The 15,152-nt window shown below is 38.7% G+C and overlaps 1 protein-coding gene across 6 annotated transcripts in view; it reads left to right on the top strand.

The window, feature by feature from the left end:
• FERMT2 (FERM domain containing kindlin 2) overlaps positions 1 to 13,735 on the top strand; it is a 90,292-nt gene extending 76,557 nt beyond the window's left edge. For 2 of the 6 annotated variants that reach the window (XM_013056277.2, XM_013056286.2), the window contains 7 exons: positions 6,645 to 6,751; positions 6,888 to 7,109; positions 9,088 to 9,111; positions 9,634 to 9,654; positions 10,456 to 10,580; positions 10,886 to 11,027; positions 12,463 to 13,735. In XM_013056277.2, coding sequence (XP_012911731.1) covers positions 6,645 to 6,751; positions 6,888 to 7,109; positions 9,088 to 9,111; positions 9,634 to 9,654; positions 10,456 to 10,580; positions 10,886 to 11,027; positions 12,463 to 12,636 — 815 coding nt within the window. In that variant the 3' untranslated portion in view covers positions 12,637 to 13,735. The remainder of the gene's footprint in view (positions 1 to 6,644; positions 6,752 to 6,887; positions 7,110 to 9,087; positions 9,112 to 9,633; positions 9,655 to 10,455; positions 10,581 to 10,885; positions 11,028 to 12,462) is intronic. The other 4 variants (XM_004738804.3, XM_004738802.3, XM_004738805.3 and 1 more) reach the window with 2 other exon arrangements.
• The last annotated feature ends 1,417 nt before the right edge of the window (positions 13,736 to 15,152 follow it).

Genomic DNA, 15,152 nt, shown 5'->3' with positions numbered 1-15,152 from the left:
GAAAGCCTTGGAATTACTAGTGTTGATGGAGAAATTTCTCTTGGCTAATAGTCAATAAACTTCATTTTGCTGGGCAGGGGGGTAATTTTTCAGCAGAGTCATTACTTCTTCAGTTACTATTTTCAGTCTAGATTCTTCACTTTTCTCTTTTTTGTCATAAATTTGAGTATTAATTTCACATGAATATTTTGTTGTAATGTCTTTGTGGCATCCTCATTTGAAGTGATACCACTTTTCTTTCAGGTAAATTTATGGTTCTCTTTTCTCATCTTCAGCATTGGGACATTCATGTTTTCTTCAATCTCACCCGTGTTTTATCCTTTCCTCTGTTTTTCCTGGCTTCTCCCTTCCTCATCAGCATCCTACTCTTTCTGACTTTCTGACTTTCCCTGATGACAAACTGGTCCCTCTCATGTTCCCCAGCCTCTTTTTTGGTTCAACACTAGGGTAGCAGGTACCTGTGGGGTTTGGCTAAGTTCTTCCTCTCCCGCAATAACTCTTCCCTGCACGTTATTGTTCAACATTCAGCTCTTGGTCTGGCCTCTGCGGTAGCCCCAGGATGCCCCTCGGAGGCTCCTCCTAGCTGACAACCTGAATGTCATTGGTTTCCTCTTGTCTCTTCAAATCTAGAGCTGTCACTAGGGGCACATTTCCACTCCCTTATGGCAAACTTGCTCCCTGTGGCCTGGGCTGTGGCAAGGGCCTCAGAGCTACTGGCTCTGGTCTTTTATTGTTTCCCCATTTCATTTGCCATTTGGGTGACTTCATTGGTTCTTCACACTGCTCCTTCACATCCTTTATCTGATTGATGGAGTGGTTCAGGCAGAGGGAGAATTTTCTGTCCAGGTTGGTCTGGTTCTTCAGCTAAAGGACATCTTGCTGCTTCCTGCCGCAGTTTTTCTACAGGGTCTTGCAGAGTGTTGATGAGCCCTTCACTTGTGGGCATATTCACTAGAAGCACATGGCTCACTTGCTGTGAGAAGTACACTCCCTACACCCTTGGCACCAGCGTGCTAGATGGAGGATGCAGTAGATTGGCATCTCACTGTTCACACTCTTTACAGCAAAGACCAGAAACGAAAATACATTTTCTGGACTGATTTCCAGTGAGATTTTGATTCCAATCAGATAAACGTTCATGTTGAGACTTGAATCCTGATTAAGTTAAGGGGCTGGAGAGACAGAATTGAGAAAGGAACAAGGCGCTTCTGGGCTCTGGAGCTGCAGCGGCAGCCTCTGGGTTTCCCAGCCTCTCCGTGGTAGCGAGGTTTGCACTTTCTTTGGCAGGCCAGGCATGAGGGTGGTGTTCAGGGAGTTAATTCCTATCGGCCCAGCCCTTTTCTCCTTTGGGTTACATTTTGCATGTACATTTATGATTATATGTAAAGCAATATGTCTTTCTAACTAAAAATATCCCTATTTAAACAAAAGTACCCAAAAAGGGGACCCCTGATTCATTCACAAAAATGATTCCCAAAATAATTTAATTTCTTGCTTAAAATACAGGGATGCTTTCCTTGATCTATTTAATTCTCCTTTCTACATAGTACATTAAGATGTTTTTAGTGTATTTCAACAAAATGTCCAAATCTGTATTCTGCCCAGTAGTCCTCTGAATTGTTGTTTTAAAAAATGGGAAATCTCTGTCCTGGGTAGAAGATTAATATGCCCATGTGTTAGAATTCTGTAATTTTCCTAAAAATTTCAATTGGGTTCACTGCCTTTCTTTCATAAGACCCATGGGTTTAATTTTGGAGCTCTCTCATTATCGGTTACTGTTAGAATCCATTGCAGCTTTGTTCTTGCTTCTCTTTTAAGTTGTCCAGGACCAGCCCAGGTTATCTACTCTTGATCTATAGACTAGATCTGTCTTCTGGGCCCTGTCTTTCCTGTCTGTCCCTATAACATCCTTAACCTTCTCTCTTGTGACTGAGAAGTCAAGTCCTGGTATGGAGAATGGCTTGTGATGTGCCGCCTCTTCCACGTCCTCCCAAAAGAGCACTTTTGCTCTGCTATTAAATAAGCCCTATGATTTCCAAGCTGTTGGACCTCAGTAACTTCCCCTAAAAAATGAGAGTGTCGGACTAGATGTTCTCTATGGCCTTTGGACATCTAAAATGCAAAGTTGTAAAAAATTCAGTTCAGCAAATACTGAGTGAATTCCTGTGCTGGATACTAGAGACTTGAGCAAGAACAGATGACAGTCCCACCCCTCAAGGGGTTTAGAGTATGTTGGGGGAGATAGAGAGTTACAATTTGGACAATAGTACTTTAAAAAGTAAATGATATGTCTAAGGAAGAGCAAAGTGGGTAAGGGTGCTTGCTCTGTCAGTGTTCAGTGACTGTGGAGAGAATTAGGATAGACTTTGTGAGGGAAGTAATGCCAGAGTTAGATCCAAGCTCTAACTCGAGGTCCATGGAAGGAAGGTGAGTCCAGGCAGAGACTGTTGTGGAGAAAAGCCTGAAGAAAAGCATGAGCAAACGGGGTTTGTGCTGCTGGAATGTAGAGTTCAAGGGGGAGGATGAATACTTCTGTAGTGGGTGTTGAATCTGATTCTTACTAAGATGAATGATAATAGCAGAAGAAATTGGCAGGAAGTAAGAGGATAAAAATAATAAGGAGATTGTTTTTTCCACTGGCAGCAATGAAGTGCCACTAAGATTATTAACATGAAAATGACAGGATCTATCCTATTTATATTGGCTATGGTATAGAGGAGTAATTTAGATTACTCTAAACTATGATCCAGATTAAGGAGGTCAATATAGGTAAGGAAAAGGGTACCTATTCAGAGGGCCCTGAGGAAGCACAGTCAGCAGCCTGGGTGATTAACTTGGGAGAGGCTAATGGGGAGGGACTTATTTCTGGCTTGTTCAGTTGGGTGAATAGGGTTGAGAATGTAGAAGAGCTGAGTTTAGGGAGAAAGATGATGAGTTTAATTTTGGGTTATTTTAAAGGTGAGGTACCTGTGGGATTTCTGTGGAAGATACTCTATAGGCCATTGGATCATGGGAGATCCGCACTGCTGATAATGATGGTAGCTGTTTCAGGATTAATAGTAAATGCAGCCTAAGAACAGTTGTCTGTAATATGAAAAGGCTAAGAATAGAACCCTGTAGGACACCCATGTTTGAGGTACAGGGCAGATGAGAGGAAGAGGAGCTTGCAAGGGAAACAGCAAATGCTTATGAAGACCATGGAAGTGAGGTATGGTGGGAGCCAAGGTAAAAGTTGTTTCTAAAAAGACAGTAGTCAACAGCGTCAGGTACTATAGAAAAATAAAGAGTGTTAAGCCTCCATAGCATTTAGCCCCATTGGAGGTGTTTAGTGGCCTTGATGAAGAACAGATTCAGCAGATACCAGTGGCCTTTTGAATATGGGAGCCAAAGTACCGTCACTGAGAAGTAAATAGGAAACAAAGATAGCTTTTTGTTAACCTTACTGTGACAAGGAAGGAGGAAAGAGGGCAGTAATAGAGAGAGAGAGCTATAAGGTGGAGGAGAAAGGCACTTTGTGGTTTAAGATGGAAGAAACTCAAGGAAGTTAAATGCTGATGGAAACATCACAATAGAAATAGAAAGGAAGAAAGAAATCTAGTATCCAGGAGAGGAAGGAAGATCTTTTTAATGGAGCAAGGCTCCTGGGATGGCAGAAAACTCAGCTCGCCTGGATAGGAGAGCCTTAAGAGGAGAGATCCCTCTCCCACTGTAGAAGTCGAGGGGAGCTAGCTTTATCAGTTATGGTAGCAGGAAGCTCTGTGACTCATGGCTTTTTTGGAAAAAAGAGATGAAGTTGTCCACTGAGAGGGGATGGCATCAGAAGCCTGAGAAGATTGAAATAAACGTTGTTGAGAATGTCTGAAAACACAGAGAGACTGCAAGTGTCATGGGCTCAGTTGAAGTTGGGAATCTGTAAATTTCTAGTGAGATCTATCTGCTTGGTTTTGTGATATCTTTTTTTCTTCCCTCTCCTCCTTTTGAGTGCTCAGCAGCCTAATATAGGCAAGTAAAAGATAGATGATTGGATTGATCCCTGGTTAAGGTTTTGGTAAATGAGTATAGTGGAAAGACAGTTAATCTAGGGAATTGGAGGTTGATACCTGGTTAATGGTGTGCAGGCTGAACTCAGGAAAAGAAAGAGGTGAGAACATATTGCTGATGGGGAGAAAGTTGTGGGGCTGCAAAAAGGGTCCCTCAGATGGTTTGAAGAGAGGACTGAAGGTTGTGATTAGAATGGGCTGTTTACATTGAACATTTCAAAGGAAGTGTAATTGGGTTACAGTGAAGTATGGCATATTGCCATTGAAGTAGGCAGCCCAGGTGGCATGGAGTGAATATGGCCTGAGATGTGGACTAGTAAGTGCCTCTGCCACCTACACTAGCACCTGAATTACCCACTCACTTTGCCTTTCTGAGCTTTTTAGGGTTTTTTTGGTTTTACTTTACTTTTTTTTTTTTTTTTAGTTTATTTAAACAATCTTCTCACCCAACATTGAGCTCAAACTCATGACCCTGAGATCAAGAGTCACACATTCCTGCAGTTGAGTCAGTCAGGTGCCCCAGTATTTTTTTTTTTTTTAAAGAGGCCTAATTATTATGGATTGTACACATTAAATCCATTTGAATGATTAATGAAGTCCATAAAAGATCATATATCTTCAAACATCTCATTTTAACTTTGCAGATTAAATGCATTGCCACACAACTTCCTGATAGTTTGTAACCCTTGCACAGAAAGAGTTAAATGCTGTAGCTAATTTTTTTTTTTTTAAGATTTTATTTATTTATTTAACAGAGAGTGAGAGAGTACAGGCTGAGAAGGAGAAGCAGGCTCCCCGCTGAGGAGGGAGCCTGATCCAGGACTCTGGACTCCATCCAGGACCCTGAGATCATGACCTAAGCCAAAGGCAGCTGCTTAACCAACTGAGCCACCCAGGCGCCCCTGTAGCTAATATTTTTTAAAGAAAGCAAAGGGGAGAAAGTCTACCGAATTCATGATAGGAGTTGCTTCTAGAGAGAAGAGGACCTCCCATTTATCTAAAATGTTCTTTTTCTTTTAATATAATACTTCAATTTTAACATCTGTCCTTATTATATGGTGGATATATAGACATTTATTATCTTGTCCTTATACTCTCTGTGCAAAGAGAAGTTGCTCCAGTACAAAGAGCAAAACAACCACAGACCCTAACAGTTTACAAGCCTACTTGATGGTCTTAAGACCTATTGAGGGTGACAATTGGAATACCCTTTAAAGAGCCTGACATGGTACATTATCTTATTTGTCCTTACAGCATTCCAGTGAGGTAGAGTTTATGGTCAGGAAATTTTGGGGGGAGATGTTAAATAAATTGGCAGTAATTATGAAGTGACAGAGAAAGGTGTGAAGCCTAAATCAGATGGCAGAGCTGCACTGCACTGCATTACTCTGGTTACTGCTTGTTTATGACAGCCGTTCTCCCGCCATGTTCAGTCCAACTGTGTTCTCTACTGTGAAGCTACGAGCTAATGCTTAACTGAGTTGATAATGTGGCTTTTTGTAGCCCATATCTGTGTGTTGCTGAAAACCAGGGGAGTGAAATTCTAATACCAGTTATTTTCATACTGACTTCCCCAGTATGTAAGTGTAGATTACCTTCTATAGTAGATGTGCTTCTAAAGTACTGCACGTAAAGTTAACTTGTGAATTGAGTCAAATCTATGAAGAAACTGTAGTTTTAAAGAAACCATTTTTGTGCAGATGCTTACCCTCTGAATTGAAGTTATTATAAGTGTGAATATTTAAGTGTTTCAGCACTCTGGAATTTTGGAAAGAAGCACATGCCCAGGAGTGTTTAGTTGGATCCTGAGAGCCTCTGTTTCTCTTCTCCCTGCCATTAGGTTTCTTCCTGCCATGGAGGATAGGAGGGCCTTGAGGAGAATCCTGTATAGGACTCCAGCTCAAATAGGAATCCCATGGACACAATGCCTTTTCTTTCTTTCTTTCTTTTTTTTTAAAGGCATCATAAGTCATTTATTCTTAGGATATCTGGCCAGTAGAGCATGTGACTCTGATGGCGTCATGAGTTCAAGCCCCATGTTGGGTGGAGGGATTACTTTAAAAAAAAAAAAAAGTCACCTATTCTTATCAAAACATGAATTACAGAAAGACACTTTAATATCCCTATACATCTAAAAACTTAAAAACCCCAGATAATTTAAGGTTCAAGGAACTGAATGATATTTCAAGAATATCAGGGCACCTGCCCAGCTCAGTCAGTTGAGCATCCAACTCCGTTTCAGGTTGGGTCATGATCTCAGGGTTGTGGTGCAGGCTCTTTCTTTCTCTCTCTCTCTCAAATAAATCTTTAAAAAACAAAACCAGAAACCCACAATATCAAATTTGTGGGATGGTGTTTTGGGGTAATATCCTTTTTAATAGGACCCTTTCCTTCTCTTTTCAATTAAGTTTTATGAAGGCCCCAAATTGTATTAGATGTGACTCTTTGCTGTGCCTCAGAGTTATTGGGCAGAAAAATTTCTTCCCAATTAATCGATTACAAAACAGCAAAATTCAGCATGTTAACATAAAATGAGGGCTGTCTGTATTGGCTTGGGATTTCTTAAAAGTAAATTTGACCGTTATAATATTTTTTTTATTCTAGGATGTGAAGTTACCCCAGATGTAAACATTTCAGGGCAGAAATTCAATATTAAACTCCTGATTCCAGTTGCAGAAGGCATGAATGAAATCTGGCTTCGTTGTGACAATGTAAGTTTTCCATTTAAAAATATAAACCTCAATTTTTTCTTTGATTCCTTAGTGAGTAGACCAGCCATCCTTACATTTTATACTCCTAGGACCCATCATGTGATACATTTCATATTTCAGTATTTTTTTTCAACAGGAAAAACAGTATGCGCACTGGATGGCAGCCTGCAGATTAGCCTCCAAAGGCAAGACCATGGCAGACAGTTCGTATAACTTAGAAGTTCAAAATATTCTTTCCTTTCTGAAGATGCAGCATTTAAACCCAGATCCTCAGTTAATACCAGAGCAGATCACAACGGATATAAATCCTGAATGTTTGGTATCCCCTCGCTATCTAAAAAAGTACAAGAACAAGCAGGTATTTGATTCATTTTACTTCATCTGTTTTCCCCTGGTTTTATGATTTTGTACATACTTTAAATTTAGTTTCCCCTCTTAAATAAAACTTTTAGTCATAAATTCTTATCTGGTGGTCAGAGTATAAAATAAGCTGCAGATAGCCTTTAGTCCATTTGAAAATAGGTCATTTAAAAAAATGTTTCTCATTTTAATAGGACAGATAATGAGGTGAAATAGTTGGGAGCATTTACTCACAACAACGTAAGGAAATCACCCTATGAATGAGGTGTTCTTTCAGGGAATTGAATATGGTGTGGATGCTTTGGGTTTCATTTCTTTTATAATTGTGGTATAAAGCACAGCCAGCATTTCCCAACAAAATCTCTAACAGCTCTCCCTGCTGCTGAAATTGACTTTTCCAGCTTTGGAAATAAACTTTATGAGGGTAGAAATAGTCTACAGTTCAGCATTGTCTTTTTCTTAACAGTAAAAAACCTAAACCAAAATTTTGCATGATGTGACAGAGTTTGGTAAATTTTCATTGACACTCACTGCTTTTCTTCACTCTGTTTAGAATTCCTTTCCTGGAAATTAATACCATAAAAGGATTGCTATTTAGGAAAATGGTTCTTCAGTACAACATGAAAGGTTCTTTGCAGGGGAATTTCACTTGGGATAGCCCCCAGTATTTGCTACACCAAACATGCCATAAAAGGCAAAGCCTTCAGTCTGAGGTGGGGGATGAAGAAGACTTTTCAAATAAATATTTTATTTCTATCTAGTTTCATTTTTATCTCTGTTAAAGAATAATTTTGAAGCATTACTGAAAGGGCCCAGTGAAATACCTAGAATGCTTATTAATTCTTAACTTTAAATATAATGTTTATCATATGGGTCTGAAATCACTTAGCTAGAAATAGATGTTCAGAAGTTTTAATTGCCAAGTATTTGTCTTTAAGTTTCAGAGATTGTGTAAGCGCTACACAATTTCTCTACGTAGAAACTGTTTATCCACAGTCCTATGATGTGGGAGTGGTAAGGAATGGAGGAAATGCTGCCCTGGGGAGCTTTATGGAATGTAGATTGTAAGTTAAAAAGGGAAAGTGAATCAAGTACTAATTTAAATTTTTTTTAATTCTTAGTTATTTCATTTAGAAATTGTTAAAGGAAAAAACTTGTTTCCAAAAGTGGATTCATTTGCCTTCAAAGGCAAGGAACAATTTCAAACATTAGCAAGCTATCATTTCACTTTCAGGTATCAGGAAAAAAAGATCTTAAAATCTAACTGAAGATTGCCAAATGTTGGTTTAGTTGTCAGAGGTCCTGAGTTGTTTTCTCAGAAGCCTTTCAAATGGTAGTTTTCACTTTTAAAAAAGAGTTTTCTATCCCTCATTTCTTAGCTAGATTGTCAAGTGAAAATTCTCTTGCGGACAGAAACAGTGAATATTTGACTGGCAGGATAACAGAATCTAAGGATTCTTCCAGCCTTGTCCTCCATGTTGACATCTTATCAAAAGCATATTCTTTCTTAATCTTGCCTTCCCTGACTAGATTTATGAGTTGTTCCCAGGACATAGAGACCGCAGATTGCCCTGACACCTAGGAAGTGCTGATAGGCAGAAGTATAGTTGCTATTGTGTGTCAGGTGCTGTACTGGTCATTGGATGTAGTGCTCAGTAATTGTTAAACTATCTAATATAGTGGCATTCAGGAGTCCACTAGGAACAGAGGTGGGCCATGGGCTCTTTCATTCCTATCAGGACCCATCAATACACATTTTGTTACATTTAATCTACTTTAAATCCCCAAAGCCATATGTTATTCAAACTTACTATATATATATCTTAACATGACTGTAACTCCCAAACTAGTTTTTTACATTTTAGAGAAAAGAGTTGTTCTCTGCTTTATCCATGTGAATACAAATTGAGATAGACTAATGTGTACAGCTGCCATTCCTAGTGTAGTGTATAGCATCTCTCCATTTTCCCTTCCAGGAAAAAGGATGCAAAAAACAGATGGTAATTGAGGGTTTGCTTTTCTTGTGTAAATAAAGAAACAGTATGGTCACTGCACTTACCTTATACGTTCAACTTATTTCTGAAAAGTGGTGCATGGGTCATATTATTGGACTCGATCTCAAAATATTAAAGTTTTTTTTGAACATTAATTCTGATTTTGCTACTAAAATCATTAGGCCTACCCTAACCAGTAAGAACTGGTAAATGAGCAGGGAAACATTATTTGCTCTTTGTTTTCCCCTACAAATATCTATCATAATTTTAGTAACACGTAACAGTCTAAAATAATGAAGTGTTTCTCAGTATTCTAAATGGAAAGTAATCGCTGCTTCCTTGTTTTCATTTTCATGCTTGCATTACTTTGCTTGGTTTCCACCTAAAGTAATTTTTTTTGCATGGTTTTTGGCTGGAATTTTGGTTTGCAGGTTACCGCAACTTTTTCTTTGCTTCATTGCCATTTTTTCTGATTGCCTTTTTTTTTCTTTCTGCTTCCTTTTTCTTTCTTCGCATTGCCATCTACAGCCAGGCTATATAAGAGATTTGGTAAGTTCTCCATATTAACCAAAAAAAGAAAAGAAAAATATTTAAAGCTTTGGACACAGTCCCCTCTTACAGATTAATTTCCTTCCACTCTTAGTGGGAGTATAATTTAAAAGTTAACTTTTCTATGATTCCTTTAGAAAAAATTATTAAATTATTATGGTTGTTTCAAGTACTTTAAAGGTGATAATAAATACTCCTGCTAGAAATTTATATTCCAGGTGCTCATTCTGATATTGTGTCTTGGTGCTAATTTAAAAACTCATGTATAGGATTAGAACGTGCCCTTGTATAAAAAGCAGTGACATATATGTGTATACTTGGAATATATCTCAAGAGTGGCAGTTATGTGCTCCTAATAGTACTTGTTGTTTCTGGATATATGGAAACTGAAATGAAGAAGAAATACACTAAGGGTTATTTATTTATTTTTAAAAAGATTTTATTTATTTATTTATTTATTTATTTATTTATTTGACTGAGATCACAAGTAGACAGAGAGGCAGGTGGGGGTGGGGGAGTAGGCTCCCCGCTGAGCAGAGAGCCTGATGCGGGGCTCAGTCCCAGGACCCTAGGATCATGACCCGAGCCCACTGAGCCACCCAGGCACCCCTACCAAGGGTTATTTTGAAGAGTCCTCATTTCACTAAAATACCCAAATGTAGCTGCAGAAATTTCCCAATTCCAACTCTTATGACATATGATTGTGGGGTGGGGCACATAGTTTAATTTTTTCCTTTTTGTCTTGATCCTCCCATGAAAGACTGTTGTTTGATGGTAAAGGTATTGTTTAATCATGTTTAGATAACAGCAAGAATCTTGGAGGCCCATCAAAATGTAGCTCAGATGAGTCTAATTGAAGCCAAGATGAGATTTATTCAAGCTTGGCAGTCCTTACCAGAATTTGGCATCACACACTTTATTGCAAGGTCAGTGGTTCTCCTAAATACCTGTGTATAAATATTAATCTGTGCTTTTTTACTTAATCTACTTCAATTAAATATTTAAAATACCTGCTGAGATGCTTCAAGCAATTTTACAGTAACATGTAAAGAATATTTTAATGTATTTTCTATACTCGTAATTTTTACATTAAAAATTAAAAATGATTTCTATTTTTACTTATGTGAAAATATTACTCTCATGAGTTAAAGAGCACGTCTTAAAACCAGAGCAACATGTCCTCCTATCCCCAACATGTTTTTAAACATTTTTTATGTTTTTAATACTCTAGGTTCCAGGGAGGAAAAAAAGAAGAACTTATTGGAATTGCATACAACAGACTGATTCGGATGGATGCCAGCACAGGAGACGCAATTAAAACATGGCGTTTCAGTAACATGAAACAGTGGAACGTGAACTGGGAAATAAAAATGGTAAGCTCAGTGTTAACTTTGAGTGCGTGTAGAGCACTAATTTCTGCTAAGAATCAGTAAATTAAGAATAAAAAGGGAGATAAATGTCTTAGATTATTTGTACCATCACCTCTTACAGTATAAAACCTGGTTGGTTATTCATTTCACACTTAAACTTTCCTATTTCATGACTAACCCAGTTATTGAACTCTAAGCACACAATCTGCTTAGAAGGTGGTTTTCTGGAACTGGTACATCCCTGTCTGTCACTGTAGCAGCTACTGTTTATTGAATGCCTACTCTGTGCCTGTCATGATGGCTAGATGTTTCTATATTCGTACCGTGCTTCTAATCTCACCACAGCCTTGTGGGTGGTTGGATTGTCCCTGCTTTACAAATGAGGACACTCACATTTAGAGACCTGATGGCCATGATTACCATGACCACACACTTGGTAATGGAATCAGGATTCAAACTCCGATGCTCAGGGCTGTAAAAGCTGGCACAGCTCCTACTATATATCATGCTGTCCCTAGCCTTGAAGTACAGTGAATATCATTTAAAATAAACAGTCTTTTACTGATAAGCCATGTGTTTTAGGATCTTCAGGTTTGTTGTATCGGTTCCTATTACTGCGCAGAATCTCATTTTTCTGAAATACAGTAGTGTCCCTCCTTATCTGTGGTTAACCACAGTCTAGAAGCAGAAGATGCATTCTCCTCCTGACCTGTTGTTAGAAGGTCCATAGTGGCCTAACGCTATGTCACAGTGCCTACTGTGTCCTTTACCTTCATCCTGTCTTGCTGGCATTTTATTTCCCATTATCACAGGGGTGAGTACAGTACAATAAGATATGTTGAGAGAGACCATATTCACATAACTTTGATTATAATATACTGTTATAATTCTATTGTTAATCTCTTCCAGTTTCTAATTGGTAAAGCTTATCATCTGTATGTATGTAAAGGGAAAAAAGCAGAGCACATACAAAGTTCAGTACTACCCATGGTTTCAGGCATCCACTGGGGTTCCAGAGATTTCCCATGGATATGGGGCTGGGGGCTCCTGTATTCAAACATAATACCTAAAGGTTAAATGTCTTGAGCAAGTATGAACTTAAATGTAACTTAAATGCAGGAAGTGGGTTTTCTCCCAGGCCTTGAAGAGAGACCTTCTCACTAACTGAATCACCAGAGACCATTGAGAACATAATGACTTAAACCCCTTGCATTCAGTCTTTTCAGAATGAAAAACTAAAAAGGAGTGGTGGAGGGGCTAATAAACTTAATCTTCTGGAATCGAAGGCACGATTTAGGATTTTTTTAAAAATTTGAGGATCAGCAAGTACTTTGTGAGAGGGCAGACATTAATAGCACATTAATAGCACATTAGCTTCGCTTGTACCCAACCATATAGAGTTTTCCTGGGACTGACAGTTCTTGGTCTTTGTTTCCAGGTCACGGTAGAGTTTGCAGATGAAGTACGATTGTCCTTCATTTGTACTGAAGTAGATTGCAAAGTGGTTCATGAATTCATCGGTGGCTACATATTTCTCTCAACACGTGCAAAAGACCAAAATGAGAGTTTAGATGAAGAGATGTTCTACAAACTCACTAGTGGTTGGGTGTGAATAGAGCTACTGTGTAATGAAACTCCATGGCCGTAACAATATTTAACTTTGAAAGCTGTTGTTATATGCTGCTTAATAAAGTAAGCTTGAAATTTATCATTTTATCATGAAAACTTTTTTGCCTTACCAGACCAGTTAATAAGTGCACTAACAAGCACGACTATTAATCTGCTATCATGATACAATATGTGGACTTGAATGTGGCACACATTCCTTAGGGCCAGGAATTGAAAACTAAAGTAGTGGACAAGTCAGGAATAAAACATCACTGATTTAATTTAAGCTAGCCAAACCAAGAAACTCAAGCCATATACTTTAAAGCTATCCAGGGCTTAAACTACATGAAGTCTATTTATCATGTTTAATGCATGTGTTTTAATGTATGTTTAATTTGATCTTGTGTTTTAAAAATACCAACTTCTGGTAGCCTTTGATGCTCCATCTCCCACTCATCCCCAAATAAATCAGGCCTACAAAAGATGCCTGATACTTAATAATGATGTCATTGTTCGACTTTGAAGGAAAATGCTATCAGTGCGTTAGGCTTGGTTCATTTTTGTCCTTGAATAAGCATGTATGTATAATGTCTTGTGATTTTATTTTTACACCCTATTGTATTACAACACCTGTATTCACCAGCATATTCACGTCTGCCTAAAATATGCAACTTTTGCATTACAATATGAAGTAAAGGTCTATGAAGTATGCATTTTGTGTAACTAATGTACAAACACAAATTTTATAAAATTGTACAGTTTTTTTAAAAAACTCACAACTAGCAAATGGCTTAGATGTAGCATCTTTGCATTAATTAAATGCTTTTAAAAGTATAATGTGCAGTTTTCATACCTGCTAAATTAAGAATGACTTCGTTATAGTCATGATTTGCCACAGTGTCCTTAACTCTGATGCCTGGACTGGCCATGTTCTCGTCCGCCGCGCTATTACAGTCCCCATTGGTGCTAGTCAGAAAATTCCTAGCTCACACAACCCAAAAGGGTGCCAGGAGGGGTGGATTACCAGTATTGTCCAATAATCCATGGTTTAAAGACTGTATAAATGCATTTTATTTTAAATAAAAGCAAAATCTTTTATTTAAGTTTCTTTTTGTACTTCTTGTCTTTACTGTTTACATAGAATTAACTGATGAACTTTGGCCTTTTGGATACATTTTGCCTGTACCTTTTGTTGGAAGGATAGCTTGCTGGTATTCCAGAGTATCACCAGAGAGTGACACTTAATCTCTAGGATCGATTTTTCCACCCTCCCCCTCACTTTTCATATTTAAATATTAGAAATATAAGCAGAAATAGGACATTGAACAGACACTATTGCCTTGGACCGAATTTGTTTAAAACTGCAAACTGACTCCTGGTCTAAAAAGACACAACTCACATGTATGAATTTACTCCCTGTTAGTACTATTACATCCTCATTCTGTTGCCAAACTTCAGTCCTGGACATTTCCCCCTTTAGCTCTGGCATTTAATCAAGCCAGGTCTTCTTGATTTTTCCCTCAGGCAAACTTTTGTCATTGCTGTCACTGATACCTGAATTCAGGTTCTTGTCCTGTGCCTGCCACGATGCCACAGCCTCTGAACACAAAGCAGATCACATTCTCCATGGCTTATCTTTGTACTCTAAGGTCAAGTCCTAACAAACCTCACTCCAAAATATAAGGGCTTCTTCCCACTAATAAATAAATAAAAACTAAACAATATATTCCCTTTCCTCACTTTAAATACAGGTTACCCACTTACACAGAGCCCGAAAACATATTTATTTATGTTTAAGATTTTATGTATTTGAGAGAGAGCATGAGTGGGGGAAGGAGCAGAAGGAGAAGCAGACTCTGCTGAGCAGGGAGCCCAATGTGGGGTTCCATTCCAGGATCCCCAGATCATGAACTGAGCCAAGGGCAGACACCTAACCAACTGATCCATCCAGGCACCTCAGCTCTAAAATCTATTTAGATGAAGGCATACTCAAGTCCTGTAGAGTCTCATAGCCACTCTGCTGATTTCTTGGTGTTTTGCCCCACTTGCTGTACTGGCGATTTTGGTAATTAATTCAGCCCCAGCATATCACTGGCTTTATGTCAGCTCTGGTGACCCTGGTTGACTACAACAGAACAGCCAAAGTCCCCAGGCAGGAGCTAAGAGGTCTTCTCTGGTCCGGATGCCAGCCTGCATTCTCCTTACTTCTCAAACTGGGCGGTCCACATTCTCCAGATGCGGTTTGCACCTCGCCTACCACCATGATATTCTGTAGACTTTCTTCCAATCTCCCACCTGTCCCAAATCCCAGCTTTCTGGCGTTTTAGAAATTTTACAAAGAGCTCAAGGGTTCTTTCTTTTATGAATACTTCCAAGCTTCCTCATAGCCCCCAAATTTCTATTCCAGTGAACAGCTACTAAATTTAGTCTTTTGGGAACTTAAGAACAATCATCCTTAACGGTTATTGTCTGAAATAATTTATTATTCCCTTGAGGACAAGATCTGAGCCTCATGGTCTC

This window comes from Mustela putorius, unplaced genomic scaffold, assembly GCF_011764305.1.
Source record: "Mustela putorius furo isolate JIRA1106 unplaced genomic scaffold, ASM1176430v1.1 tig00000129_pilon_pilon_pilon, whole genome shotgun sequence".
NCBI classification, from domain to species: Eukaryota; Metazoa; Chordata; class Mammalia; order Carnivora; family Mustelidae; genus Mustela; species Mustela putorius.
This window is presented reverse-complemented; position numbering and strand designations above follow the sequence as displayed.